The sequence below is a fragment of the Trichosurus vulpecula genome, chromosome 3 (assembly GCF_011100635.1).
Source record: "Trichosurus vulpecula isolate mTriVul1 chromosome 3, mTriVul1.pri, whole genome shotgun sequence".
Classification (NCBI taxonomy): Eukaryota; Metazoa; Chordata; class Mammalia; order Diprotodontia; family Phalangeridae; genus Trichosurus; species Trichosurus vulpecula.
In genome coordinates, this window is record NC_050575.1 from 2732084 (window position 1) to 2747399 (window position 15316).

The following is a 15316-nucleotide window of genomic DNA, read 5'->3' on the forward strand; positions in this document are numbered from 1 at the left end:
CTGGTCAGGGAACCCAACCAACCCTTCAACCTGAAATGATCCTTTGTAGAAGAAGATTCAGTACGCTGCTCAGTTTTTGTCCTCATACCCTTCTGTTACCATCTAACCCTCTTCGTTAACACTCTCATGAAACAGGTGGGCTAGAGAGGTTAAAAAAAAAAATCCAAGCAGAGGCTCCTGTCGCAGTCCAGCCTAGCTTATTTCTTAGATGTTGTCCTGCCATGGCAAGCCTGGCAGTCGGCTGCATGCCATTTTCTGCTTTTACTGATGGTTACTCTTTGCAACTCCATTTTCTTTCTCTGATGAGATGTCACCAGTTGCAAAGGGTATCGTCTGAAGTAGTCCAAGGAATCCTATCTATCCTTAGAGATATTTAATAATTAACCACTCCTATTCTTGATAGAAGTACCACCAATTCAGAACTGGAACCCAGGGTAAAGGCTAAGCAAAACTTGACTCTTGGGGCTTGAAAAGTTGGGAACAGAGCCAGGAACTAAAGGCTAACAGCCCAGTGGGACTCTGCACCAGAGGATCACTAAGTCTTCTTCAACAAACACTACAAATTGAGGAATTAAGGGGTTAAATACCCTTACTATGGCAGAGAGAAGAACTGTCTTCATTTCATATGGGACAAGTAGCCTAGTCATTTTCAAAATCAATGTCCCCATTTGTACTTTTGTACCTCTACCTGTACTTTTGGTTTTTTAATGATAATTTCTCCACTGCCCTGAGATTTCACTGTTATCAAGTAACACTCTCAAAAAGGAAAGAAATGAGTGTTAATTATAGTGCTTGTTCCTGAATAGAGGGCAACCCCCCAATCAAACAATCCTTATGGGGTAAGGAAACATTCATCTCCACCAGCTAGGAGCCAGGCATGGCAACGGGAAAGACGAGGCGAAAAGGTAAGAAAACCGAGGGAGGAGCTATATACCAAGATGGACAAAAGACAAAGCCTCTTGGAAAAGCAAAGCCTGGGGCTGAAAGGTACAAACAATTTATCTCTGGTAGGGTCTGAAGTTATGGAAGGTTCTGAGGACAGAAAAGGAGCAGTATCGTTATACATAAAATACAAAACATCTTTTCTCTATTACTGAGGAAGAAGAGGGAGAAACTGGGAAGGGACAAAGACACTGCAGCCCAAGAGGGTTGCCTGGGAAAAACTTATTCTAATAAAACTTTATTTTTTCAAACACAGCCACAGAGGCAGGACCTCATGTTTAATACACACAGACTTTTTTTCTTTTAATATAAAACAAAGTTACCAAAATTTTCTTTTGTCGTGTGGGTTTGAATCCCATTAGCACAGGGGCTTTGGCAGCAGGTGGAAGTGTACACGGCAGCAGGGGCTGCTGCTGGGCAGTCACCAGGGGACAGGAGGATTGAGGAGGATGAAAGCACCGGTCTTACAGCAGTTTCGATCACAGAGAAATACTCACCCATGGGTCAGCCAAACAACCCAACACATCACAGATGGAGACTTTTGCCCAACATGCCCACTATAAGACAGGTACAAGGGTACCCCTCTATGTCAGCCAAACCCAATATGTGAAAAATCTACATTTACAAAATAAGATCAATTAGAGAGGAGATTTTTCTTTGACAAAAAACTGGCTTCAGGATGCTTTAAAATGATGAGCTTCCTTTAGTGTATTTAAAATATTTGGATCCCGGTTACACAAAATTTTTCAGGAATACATTTAGTAAAGCAAAATCCACCTGCTCTTTCAAAGACTTGTCCTGGGGCAAGGCAGCAGTGCCAGTGGATTTCATAAAGACACTTTCAAGCTTTTCAATTTTAAATGGTATTGTACCTATGGGCTTCTCCCCCAATTGAATACACCCCCTAAGGCAAGAAGAGAGCCAAGTCAAGGGTGCAAATCCACCCTCCTACTTCACTAGCTGTTATCTCCTATCAGAGGAGACCTCAGATGATTAAGCAGACGTCATCAATAGAAGAAAAGCACTCCCTAGGTAGTGAGATAGGGATATGACGCTGAAAATAGTAGAAGCCTAGGCTAGAAGAAATTTTGACCTGAAGGAGAAAAGCAGGAGGGAGAGAAACAAAGGACTGACAATTTCCAGTATTGTATTTCCCAGTCTTTATCAGGCTTACACCCCCATCTACAGTCAGGACAGACTTAAGAAAGGAGAAACGGTCAGGTGGAGATGAAATCAGGTATGGATGGTGAAGAGATAGACGGGAAAGAACCTTAGGAGTCATGCCCAGCTCAGCAAGGCCCTTTTAGCACCTACTATAGGATCCCTCAGATCCCAAGAGTCAGCATCTTTCACTGGTGTTTCTATTATGGGAATGTGAGAAGCAGAAGAAATGGCAGGTTCAAACCCATATGAAGCCTCCAGAGATGAGGACCTAGAAAGACCCCTAGGACAGCCTAGTAACTGAAAGAGGAAAGAGACATCCCCCCATGCCTATAACAGGAAAGGCAGGGTCCTGTATCAGATCCAGCCAAATACTGGACAAACTTCCTACTTAGCAACTGTGGTAGCGGGTACAGCAGTAGAGAAAGGTGATACCCACTGTCACCAGCATAGCCCTTAAAAGCCTCACCACTACCAACAGGGCCTGACACTCTGGCTCAGGTCACTGGATAGAAAATAACACAAAACAAAGAAACAAACAAAAATCCCAGCTGTTTCTCACAGGTTTTGCTTCAAAATCTATAGCCAATTAATTCCCTCAGTGAGTCCCAACCTCCCTGCTATCTCTCAGGGCTAATTAGAAACAATACCATTTCCTAGCTGGATTTTAGTGTAATCCCACATAGTCAATACCGACTCCCTCTCGGGGTCAGGCTAGGCTTGGGTCTAACAATGACCCCCTCCCTCTTCCCTCCTTCCCCATCTGCTTTTAAATGTTTGTGATGTGGTGAGCTCACCCAAGCCAGCTGGGACCTGCTGTCACTCCTCCTGCTGCTGCGCTCATCACTTCGTGGTGGAGATGTAGGCCGATGAATCTGATCTGGAACAGGAAGGGGTGCCTTCCCAAGCTTCCCTCTCCCAGACTAATGAAAGGGGTAGGTTGGAGGGTGGGGGAAGGTCAGAGAGAAAAGGCATCTATGACAGACACCTTTCTTTAAGCAGAGATAAAGGGAGAAATGAACATGCAGGGTTATCATAGCCACTGTCCCTCTTCAACATCCCTCCCCCACATTTACCAGTTGTGATGTACAATGAAGGGCTGGGGAGCAGAATACTAAGACCATTCTGATGGGGATCAAAAGATTGGCTTTGACCAAACTGGGTTGTATATACTTCCCCCCAACAGCTGGTACTATCCCAGAGTTGGGAGGCTAATAGCACATTTTAGGACAATCCAGATGTCCTATATGGGACATCTCTGTGAGTCCCCAACTTTATGGCAGCCCCCCCTCAAAAGAACAAGCTTCCACCCAAAATAGAAACATGGTGAACCAGAGGAAAAGTTGACCATATACCAGCACATGACCAGTTAGGAAAGAATGGAATTGGAAGGAGGGTGCCCTGATCAGGGTCCTCATTTCTCCCATTTAGAGATTTTCCCCTAATTTTTCATTAAAATTTGGGATCTTATATACCACCTGATACCACTTGATACTCCAAGGTGGGCCAGCCACATTTTCCCTGGGACTGCTCACACAAACACCTTCACACTCCCAACCTTACACACAGATCATCTGACATCTTGGCCAAATTCTAAGACCTGACAGATCCCTCAAGTCAAAGAAGTTTGTGAACATCCCCACACAGAAACATGGGACCACAAAGCCTTCCTCTAGACTTCATCTCACTGCCCTCTTGATATCACACACGGTAGCTCTTCTCAGATTTTAGCTAAAGACTTTCAACAGAAGTTGAGCTCTGTACCATCTGACCCCTTGCTCTCCCACCACCAAACTCAGCTCCTCTCATTGAGCTGTTGGGTCTGTACTGTGGAGCTTCGTGGTGCGTGCTGTTTCCCAGCTGCCCAGAACTGGAGCCCTCAACTCACCCCAGTTCCCAGGTTTAGTCTCTGGCCTGGAGGCCTCATCACTTGTTAGTAGACATGAAGTTTGCTTTCCCCCCAAGAAGCAGCTTCTCAGCTCTAGTTTTCCTCAATCAGATTCAAGTCCAGGTCCCCAAAGTCCTGCTGGCAGAGTGTCCGCTTGGTAAAAATGGATCGGCCCCACCTCCTGGTCCCCTCTTCTTCCTCTTCACTTTCACTCAGAACCTGGGAGTAGCCGCCAAGGGGGCTGCAGGAGGCAGAGAGGGGCGCAGGGCTACAGGCCATGAACCACGGTGGGGAGATGCTGTTGCCTTCCTGGGCTGTATCTATGAGACAGAGACCTCCTGAATACGGTTTCTGTCAAACAAACAACAAAGGTTAAGCATACAAAGACAACATTGCCCTGTCCCTACCTCCCAACCTAGGGAATCCCAGAGCGTGAGTCCAAGTCATCAGTCTTCTGCTCTAATGCGCAAAGAGCCCAGCTACTCAGGATCTTTCATTTTCCTGCTCCTAAGCCACCCCCTCCCCAAACTGGAGTAGATGAAAGGCTCTAAGTCTCAGATATCTTTAATGGTGCATAAAGAGCCTATGTGTCAAACCTATCTATACCAAACTGCTCACTCATAGACTTGTTTCAGGTGTCCTAATGCTCAGTCTTATTTCAACTGCTGCTATGAAAAGCCCTAGGGAGAGCTTTCCTTTTTTTCTTCCACTTGAGAGAAAAGCTGCAAGGTGCAAGTGCTAAAACCTTGGGAATATGGGGGAAAATTACGGATTTTGGTTCTTTTACCACCAACATTCTTGGTGCAAGCTGGGAAAGGGGAGTAGGAAGGGTTGGCGGGAGGAGGCAAAGAAGGAAGGTATACCAAAATGATCCACTTCAGGCACTTATCTCAGTGGTTTAATTTGCCCTGGGTTTTGCCAAACTCCTGGGACAGAAAGAACTTAGAGGAGGATCTTAGGGAGCCCCTGCCTCGGAGCTCTCTTTTGCTGCTTTGGGGAGGGGGGGCTGACTCAAGGGTGGGAGCAGAGTAGATTCCCCCAAGCTCCCTCATCCCGTCAGCCCCACCTGATTCATCTTATCGAAGTCCAGTGAGGGTCGAAGACGCCTGGGGTCATCATCATGGCGCCGTTTGACCCCACCCTTTCGTGCATCCAGGTCACAAGGCTGCGATCGGCTTCGGGGAAGACCATGGGGTCGCCAGGTCAGCTCTGGGGAGGAGGAGGGGGAACTCCGGGCAGAGGGCAGGAACCGGCCTGCCTGTGGGATGAGGATGGGGGACAAGGAGAAGCGGCGCTGCGGAGGGAAAGGGGATAGGGGCTCATGATCACTCTCCCATGATCCACTGGGAGGGGATGCAGCACAGGGTCTTGGGGAATCATGATGGGTCAGGGCCAAACTGAAGAAAGGTGGACTGCAGGATCTGTTGGCCTTGACACACTGAAGAGAGGCACTCGGGGCTTGGAGGAACCTGAGGCTGGAGACCCGTTTGGGGGGGCTCTGATGCGGTACCAGTGGCCCACCCACTCCTCCATTACTGCCTTGACGCTTGATAGGAGTCCACAACTTGGAAGGAACAGGCCGCCACACAGGCTGCCATCGAGACAGGTCCACAGGTACTGAGAGAGAGCGACAATGCCTCTTGGATGGAGGGGCAGGAGGGACAGGAACTTTCTCTGAGCCTGTAGACTCTGGGGAAAGGCCCTGGCAGAGGGGTTTCTCCTGTGGGGAGCCTCCCCGGCTTGGAGGTTTGAAGTGCAAACTCAGACTAGAGTGGTGATAGCTGAGACTAAGGCTGTCCTTGAGCCCGGCACAGGGACACGGGGGCAGGCCCCTCCAGGAAGCACCTTCTGGAAGACATTAAAAAAACCAGATTTTACAAAACAAAACGAAACAAAACAAAAAAGAAAACTAGATTTTAAATCATTCCTCCTATTCTCCCAAACCAGGGAAATCCCACGACTGCTACATCATCCCCCAGAATGAACTCGGTCTACGCGAACATTTCTGATCTCTCCCCTAACTCCCCCTTGTCTTTCAAAAGTAGTTACACAGCATACTCTATACTTCTCTCTATTGTTCCTTCCAAGGATACCAGCTGCAGAGTTGGAACAAAGGTGGACAAAACCTGCTCCAACAGCCCCTCTCCTTGGAAAATATCTGCCTTGGATGCTAAGCACAGCTGGTCCCCTTTAGTATGGTCAGCCCATGAGTTCTTTTTCTAGGGCACCTATCTCTACAAGGTCACTGCTAGCAGAAAACAGGATTCAATTCAAACCAACAAGCACCGGGCAAATCTAGTACCAACACACTCTGCTGAACAAGGGATGCCAACCCACAACGAGGCAGTCCCTAGCCTCGAGGAGTAGAAATCCTCTGGGAATGCTTTCTGGTGGTATTTTCTTTGCTTCTCTGGCCATATCATTCAGGAAAAAGGACCCAAAAAACCTCAACGAACCAGCTCTGCAGAGTGGGGCAAAGCTCTTCACGTCCTTCTAGGCACGCCAGTAGGCAAACAAACAGAAAGCAAATACTTGTTGAACTCCCTGGGCCCTTCAGGGTGTGTGGGCAGGCTCAAACAATGTCAGAAAGGAGTCTACACCTCTCTAACTCAGTCTAGTCCAGGGGTGGGGAACCTTCGGCCTTCTAGGTCCTTGGGTTCGGCCTTTGGACGGAGTCCAACAAATCTTTTTACTAAGGAGATTTGTTCTGTGAAGTGTAGATTCAGACAAAGGGCCACACTCGAGGGCCTAGAGGACCACATGTAGGGCCTCAAGGCCGAAGGCGCCCCTTCTCCACACTAGTCAGTTACTCCATGTAGAAAACCATGCAAAAACATGACATGTGTGACAACATATCAAAAAATCACTCTTGATCTTACCGGAAACAAGCTGGAAAGGGTCCCCACAGGTAGAGACATCAGGATGATCAGGCAAAGGCTTTAATTAAAGAAAGCAGAACAAGAAGTCAAGACACACTGAAAAATCTCTGTCTAAGATCCCAGCTAGCCTATATGGCTCAAGAAAATTTCACATGATACAGAGGAATCTGGATATTGAACCAGACCATTCCCCCCCCCACAAAGTAATTTACTCCTTCCCTCAACTCAGTCAAAACAAGCAAGAGAGTTCCCCACAATCTAACGAAAACTCACCCCCAACTACATGGTTACAGCATTTCCCTCTCCTTAATGTCTCCCTTCCTAGGCTAGTTTTCTTCTAGATAATCTTCTATGGGCTCTTTCAATACAGAGACTGGAAGCATGCAGCATGAAGTGATGAATAAGATATCAGGAAAGCCTAATGGGTCATGTGGAGGGAAACTTTTAGTTTTTACCAGACTGATCCTGAAGCACGTGCATTTCAATTCTTCCAAACTCTGCTTCTGTAGTTGCTCAGTTATCAAAGTTATCATGATTCTCCCCAAGACCCAGAACTTGAGAGGAGAAGTGGAACGTCTCCTTTGTCTTTTGTGACCTTTAACCACCTCACTTCGGAGTCACCTTCTGCCACTCCATCACCGTTCTAGCATCACCGGGATTTCCCACTCGATTCATGCCTGCTGAAATCTGCAAGGTACACAAGGACCAAGCTCCCTACCACCAATATTAGAGGATATGTACTTCTGGCCTATTATGTTCCCATCTAAGTTAACTAAGCTTGCTTTCGTCAGTAGGCTGCAGCCTAAACACAGCCAAGAGTCATTTTAATCAATGTCTACTTTGGGAAAGAACTGGGCACCCAAGTGGCTATTTCCATCTTGGTCTCTTCAACGTTCAAATCAACAAATACATAACGGACCTACTGGGTGCCTCTAGAGGTTGCTGGAGGAAATACAAAGTTTAGACAAAACAATTTCCTACCCTCAAGGAACTTACAGTTTTGTAAAAAGGAGGTGAACTATAAAAGTATAACAAATGATAAAAAATAATACATTCAGGTTGTACAAAAAGTAACATGAGACCCGAGTGGGGTGCCAACTGCTCATGGGTCACACTGGTTAAACCTATGCCCAAAGTTCAAGTTTGCTCAGTCAGATGGGAAGTTTGAATGTTTTCTTTCAAGGACAATTAAGCTAATGGCCAAGAAACTTCACCTGTAGTTCCTAACAAGAGAAGTGTTCTTTTCTAACATGCCTAAACCGCAGAGAAGTGGAATAAAATGTGTGGAATTTTGCACTGCATTCAATCTGAGTTACTAAGAAGTTATTGCTGTCCCTGACAGAATGATTATGTTTGCTAAGTGCTTCCTAAAAATTTTGAATGAAAAGCCAAAAAACTGGCAAGCAGAATAATTCCAATCATACTTAAAGCCTACAGATCTATATGACTTCATTCTGCCAAATTTCAGGGCTGCTGTGGTTCAAAGGCTATACCATACATACTGAGAGTGAAGCAACTTCCTGATAAGAGCTCAAAGGAACACTACTACATGGATTTAACAGCAGACTCCGAACCCACATCATCCGTGGGACTTTTCTGGACTGAAGAAGAGATGTTAACCTAGTCTTTCAATGGGTTGTTCATCCAACTTTAGGAATGACCTAGAGGGCAATATAATCCTCTAGAATACATAACTTACTTTAATGGAAGTTAAGGGGTACCTAGGTTTTAATACCAATTCCAACCTTACTTGCTATATGAACCTTGGGCAAATAACATACGTCTCTCCATGGGCCTCAGTTTCTTCATAATTAAAATGAGGGAGAAATAATAGTACACTAGTAACTAAGATAAGGGATAAAAGCAATTTGAGCTCTGTGAAATAACACACTACATAAATCCAAGAAATCATTTCAGAGGAGTCCAGCAGGGTATCATCTCTCACTCTTCCTGTTCAATGCACCACAAAGCCTAGGGATGCTGGGAGTGATGACATCATTAGGATGCAGAAGGCAATCTGTTCTACCTTTCTGGCTGGACACCATTCACTCATTCATTCACTTGGGCCTGTGTACTCACAGAGGTCTAAAAGGGTGCTGTTTGTATATGACAAGCTCTGCTTTGTGTGTGACCTTGGGAGCAAGTTATTCTGTGACTTTTTCCTTCTGTAAAATGGGGAGAATACTCCCTAATCCACGGAAAGACAGGAATTTCCTGAGACACCAGTAAAGTTCTCTGTGCTCTTCAGGAAAAAAAAAAAAGCACTACAGAAATCCTCTAAACTGAGATTTCTCCTCAGCTGCTCCCCCTATACATGCCCTTGCTATAGAAGTTAAAACTCAAGCTGTATCACACTACTTGCTCTTGCTTTCTTAAAGCTGCCTTTTTGGAGATCCATCAATGGCAAAGGGTACCTAGTTGCATTCAGATACTAGGGACTCATTTCCAGGCTCTTAAGATTTGGGCCAGAGTAAATTGCTAGTCTTTTCTTTGTAGAATCAAATGAAGAGGATGATTTCATATTTTCTGCATTTTAATTGCTGGCATGTGGTCATATACAAGTCATTGCAACAATCCAATTACTACCTATCACATTAACTGTTATTTTGGGCCCAACACTTCTTAAAAGAGTGGGGAGGAGATGGGAGGGATAGAGAACCTGAAAGAACTGAACCAAAATACAAAAGAAGGCAATCTGGCTTCCAGAGGGCCTGCCTCCCTCATCTAGGCAGTCAAACCTAAGGCGTTAGAAGGCTTCCTCTTGGCTCCTTCATCACCTTCATCTTCTAACTCTGCAGAATAAAGAAAGACCCGAACCCACACTAACAAGTGAAAACTTCTCAGTCTAACAACTGGCAAGGAGCGAAGCCCTCCTGGGAGGAGGCATCTGGCCCAACCCTCTCCCCCTCACTTTCCTGTCCTCTCCCCAAATGAGGCACTGACATTCCCCCACTCCCGAAAGATCTAAGGGACCACCGATCGATCTGGGGTCTGAGAAACAGTGTCGGAGCTGAAGAGCACAAGTCTCCCTTGGGGGTACATCTACTTAGTTCAGTGGGACAGGCCGGCGGGAGATTTTCTGGGGACCCCAGGCCTTCTCCCCCAAGCTTGGGGTTAGTCTGAATAAAAAACGGCGGGGGTGGTGGGGGAGTTTTCCCTTCTCTAGGGCCCTGGTGCTCTGGGGTGGGTGTGATGAGTGCTGCCCACCCCCTCTCCTTCACCCACAATTAGACTATACACTACCCGCCCCCCCCATCCCCGGGTTGCCACCGTCTTTACCCACGGGCGGGGCATGAGGTGACCTATGACCCTGTGGGGGTGGGGGCGGATGACGTCAGAGGAGCCGCTACCCGCCCCCTAACGCCAGCTTTCTGGCCTGGGACCCAGGCCCGAGAAAGAGTTTGGGGGGCGGGGGGGAGAGGTGTGTGGGGACACAGCGCTCTAGCGGCCCCCTCCCCCACCAGTCCCGGGCTCCCCGCCAGGGGCAGCCTGCAAAGCCAGGCCGTGGGGAGGGGCTTGGAGGGAAGGGAAGGAGGAAGGGAGGGGCGGCCGAGGTCTCCGCCCCGGGGCCCAGCGCCACCTGCCCCCAAGGCCCGCCCGCCCGCCCGCCCGCTACCTACCGCAGCTCGGTCCCCTTCCCAGGGCCGCAGCCGAAGCAGCTCTGAGCTCGCCACTCGCCCCACGGCGCCCTTAAATAGCGCCGGAGCGAACCAATCGTGCCCCTGCCAGAGAGGGGGAGATAGCTTGCCCACTCCCAGGACCTGCCACGAAGCCTCGCGAGAGGGCCAGAGTATCCGGGGCTTTGTCCCCTTCTCCAAGAAACTGTTGGTAAACAGTAGAGTCCGTGGCGGAAAAGGTGCTTCCCTTGCTCCCCCCGATGGACCTCGCCTTAAACGGGTCTCGCTCCCCACCAAGTTCCCCCGCCGAGTTGAGGAAGGTGGAAGGGACCAGCTCTGGACTAAACTAACTTCGGGCCAGTGGGGAGGACAGGCAGAAGTAAACAAACTCCGGCCCCCTCCCTGCTGTTCCTGCTCCGGCCGGCCTGAGCCTTCTTCTCCGACCCTGACCTCTAGCAGAACAAGCCTCGCACCCCGGTGTTTGTTTTTTTATCTCTCCCTACACCGCCGCCGCTCCGGGGAAAACCCCTCTTCCCTGCCGCTGTGGACTCGTCTGCGACCCAGGGGTAGATGGGAGATGTAGTCCAATGCTGGCCAGACTTGGGGCCTGCTTGAAAGGACTCCAGGACCACGGGCAGCAGGAGAGGCTGGGGTGGAGTGAATTCCCGCTCTGGATCCCAGGACCTTGGCCTTAGCCCCAGCCCCAGCCCTTTCTTCTTGCTCCCGAAGTCGCGCCTGCATGCCCATTACACTCAGTGGGCCTGGGCCCCTTCTCTTCTTCCACCGCCGCCCCCTTCCCCCTGCCCCTCCCCCTCCAGTCACAGCAGGATGAGGTAATTGGGTTGTGATTATGACATCATAATAAGCTCAGCTCTTCCTCGCCCCCTTTTCCCTCCCTCCCAACGTATCCGAGAGGAGGCGCCTGCAGGACTTCTCCATCAAACCCCTTTTTTCATTCTTTGTGTAGGAGAGGTCAGACCCGGCAAAGACCACCTTTGTCCATAAAGCAGGAGTGGTCAGGGAGAGGAAAGGGCTGTTCTTTCCCCAAAGCCACAGGATTTGACTCTGAAATAACGGGGCAAGTTAAGACTAAAACTCATCCCCACTTAAGAAAGGCCTAGGTGAAAGAAACTAAAATAGAGGAAAAGAACAGGGACAGAGACTTGAGAATGCCAAGGTAAATAAGTGGCTCCACAGCCATGCCATCAGAGAGGCAAAGGGGCAGAGGAGTGAATCCAAGTTTGAGCTAATAGAGAAGGCTTTTCTTACTGCAGGCTGGCAAGTTTGTAAAACGGAAGGAACAGGAAAGAAAAAAATGTAAGGAAGGACACTAAGCTAAGTAGGGGGGATTTTCTTCATCGAGGGTCAATGATGGTCTTGCCCCAGAGAGCCGAGCAGCCTCCCTGGCCTTTGGAAACCAACTTCCTAAAGGCCTTATCTTCTCAGCACCCCCCAAAGCCTAAAGTGGTGGGTGGCTTCCATCTCCCAAGCAGCACAGCCAGTGACAGGGAGCTTCCAGCTGGAGACACGGAAGTGAGGTGGTAAGAGCCAACACATCAGACTGAAAAGAGAGAGGGGAAGGGGACCATTTTCAAGTATCCTCCCTATTTTTCTCAAAGAGGTAGCCTAGCTTCGAGGGAAGAATAGCACTCATTATGATCTCTATCATGCCCCTTTCCCCACTCCTGGAGAATAACCACAAACATTCTACAACAGAAAGTAAAACCCCGATAGAGATCAGACTGTGAAATATTAACAGACAATTCTTCCTAAAGTTTAAGGTTGTAGGCTTGTAGAGAACGTAACTTTATGGGGCAGAGGCTAAAGTTAGGGCTCTGGTTGAGACACCCTTGTTTAATTTCCATATTTAAGCTTTCCTCCCAATACACCACTGGCTTGTGGCTCCGGTTCCTACTTTACCACCCTAACCCCCACCCCAACTCAGCCTTAGTTCAGCCGTATTCATTATGAAATATACCCACGCTGAAAGACAACTCCTTTGATATTATTCCTATGGACCTTATCAGGGGAACCTACCTGGGTTCTCATTTGGTCTTGATCTAGATTCCACAGGGGAGTCAGAACATTGAGCCAGTTTTCCAAAAAGTCATCTGAAGACCCTGGATCCATGGTGGCTGAAAGATTCTCCACTCCCTGCCTAGCAAAAGTGTACTTTATTAGGGGAAGAAACAGAAGCACAATAAACTAGGACCGATGCAGACCCACTTTGCATATAGTTAGCTGTTGAAAGAACTGGGAGCAGGAAAAAGACAGATTAGTCTAGGGTTCAGGTATCATCACAATTACTCCATTAAGAAACTTTGGCCCTGGTCCTTTCTCTCCCCTTATATCCTAGCTCTTGCCAAGGGAAGAGAAGGTTTAGAACCCAAATCCCAAACTCACTGTAGCCTGGTACAAGAAGAACACATATCCTTCTCCTTGTACAGTAACGTCTGACTGGGGGGGTCCCAAGCGTGTAGGGCTCGTCGCCATTGCCTGATCTGGGCATCCCAGGAACGTCGGCTGTACCTTCGGCTTTTGTCGGGTGTTTGAGGGTGAAGTCCTGGTTGCCGTGCTGCCCTAGAGATAAAACGAACATCTTAAACTATGGTCAAAGACGCCTATAAATCGATGAATGAGGCTCAGTGCTCCTGTGTTATTGGCACGACTGAGAACCAGCCTAATTGAAAAAAGAATTCTTCAGGATTGTTGGACAAAGTTCATTAATTGTTTGCAGGTGGCAGAGACTGACTTTAGAAGAATGTTCACAGACTCACAGATTTACAGCCGAAAGGTACACCACAGAGACTGCTTAGCCCAACTCCCTCATTTTACAGCTGATAAAGCCAAGACTGAGCTTTGGGCCTTAGTAGTAGCGATATCCCACTCCTAGAATGCACTCCCACCTCACCATTGCCTTCAAAGTAAAGCTCAAAGGCCATCTTTTACATGAAGTCTTTATGCCCTCAGCTCCCTCCACCAAAAAAAAAATTACCTTGTATACTTTTGTGTACATGTTGTCTTCAGAACATAAGTGCCTTGAGGGAAGGTACTGTTTCATTTCTGCCTAACATATAGTAGGCATTTAATAAATACTTGCTTATTAAATGACTTGCAGACAAGATCACACAAGTTAGAGTAAGTAAGGCCAGAATCCTGTGACTCAAAATCCACCACTCTTTCTACTTGCACGGTTGAATGCCTCTAAAATGCCTTCCCTTACCGACGAATAACATTGTACTGACTCATGTTCAGAGTCTGAGAGAAGAGACATGGTAAGTCTAGGAATGTATTAGCCTAATAAACATTTTTAAATGGAAGACACCGTTTATAAAGATGCAGAAAGGCAAGCAGTGAGAATGTCTAGGAAGAAAAGGTAGCTATTGACAAGATCAGAACAAGTATTATAGACCATGTCGGATGCTTAAAGATGTTTAGAAAATAGCAAGATTAAGTGATGGGCTGCCTAATTTTTCTTAAGGCATTCTAATAGGAATTGTCAGAGGTAACTATTCATAGTTAAAGACATTGTTTGCAATTCTTCCAGGGATAAGTGTTACCATCCCCAAACCCTCTGCTCTTACTTAGGGATCTGCTGCAAGAAGCACTGGTAACCGGCTGTTCGTTTCCCATAGTCTATCTGCTTTTGCCTCCTTCGAAGAACAATATCGTCTGTTTCCACCTCCTGCCTGTGGAGAAATAAATGTCCTACAGGCTATGAAAAACGTAAAATAGTTTTAAACATCTCGTTGCACCGAAGGCTGTCTCACCCCATCTTACCAGACTCCATTAACTCACCTGGACCTTCTGTGGCTGGGCTCCGTGCTGACTCCCACACTCACCATCTTCACTCCAGAGGAAGAATTCCCAAGCTCAAGCATCTTCTTTTGAGGAATATGGGCTCTGTAAGTAAAGAAGGTATCAGAATGACTAGGAGGGTGCTCTGCTTTTCCCAAAGAGACACAGCCTTCATCTGGATCCTGGACAGTGTCCACATGTCTAGCACACCCTCCACAATCCTCGGAGGTTAAATAAATAGCAAGTGAACTTACATTAGACTTTTATGAAGCACCTACTGTATGCAGATCTTGGGGGAGATCGAGTTCAGATAAGACACAATCTCTTCCTCAACTACAGTCTGGTAGGGTGACGCAAACAGAGATAATCCTACCCGATACCGTTCGTGGTTAGTGCATAGAAAGGCGCAAAAACGAGAGGTCAGGCTATGTGGCTGACGTTGGATAGAGGCCAGGAAAAGCGCTTCGTTCCCCCGCTCCCTTCCAAGGAAGAAGCCGGGAGCCGGCACCCCCCAATACACACCTCTCTCTCCTCCATTCCTGAGGCTGCAAAGGCAGATTGTCCATCTCACCGCATCACCTCGCCGAGCACTAAGGTGAGAAGTCCGAGCGTTAGATAAGGAGAAAAGGAAGGCGGGAAAACAAAACCACCCAGACCCCTCACCTGCACTCACCTGATTATTCCCAAAAGAAGTAAGGCGGTGGGGGCGGAGGGGGTGTGGAGATTTAAATCTCCCGGGGTGGAAGGCGTGGGAAGGGCGAGGTCCGGGCGGACGGGATGAATGGCCAAAGCACGAGCCAATCATGTATCCGATTTCCCCGGAAAGCGGGGTTTGGGCCGTGTTTCGCCGCAACCTCGTAGCCAATCCGCTGCCGACTCGCGCTTGCTCGGAAGATGCGCCCAATCAGGAGTCCCGCCCGTCTCTTTGAGTTTGGGTCCTGCCTGGCGGCAGGTGACGCTATGGCGAGCGGATCTCCGATTAGATTGGAAGATTGGCTGAAGGGCGCGGGGGAGGGGAGGAATTGGCTGGA

At 48.0% G+C, this 15316-nt stretch overlaps 1 protein-coding gene across 2 annotated transcripts; it reads right to left on the reverse strand.

The window, feature by feature from the left end:
• Positions 1-1159: 1159 nt before the first annotated feature.
• FAM53C (family with sequence similarity 53 member C) lies at positions 1160-10554 on the reverse strand. 2 transcript variants are annotated; one of them, XM_036751525.1, is made up of 5 exons: positions 10491-10554; positions 7326-7557; positions 6871-6928; positions 5058-5839; positions 1160-4342 (listed from the first exon to the last, which is right to left on the reverse strand). In XM_036751525.1, exons 2-5 carry the CDS (start codon positions 7401-7403, stop codon positions 4085-4087), a joined length of 1176 nt encoding a protein of 391 aa, XP_036607420.1. In that variant the 5' UTR covers positions 7404-7557; positions 10491-10554; the 3' UTR covers positions 1160-4084. The 2 variants fall into 2 exon arrangements, with proteins under 2 accessions (XP_036607420.1, XP_036607421.1); XM_036751526.1 differs by lacking the exon at positions 10491-10554 and having other exon boundaries at positions 4105-4311; positions 7326-9899.
• Positions 10555-15316: the final 4762 nt, after the last annotated feature.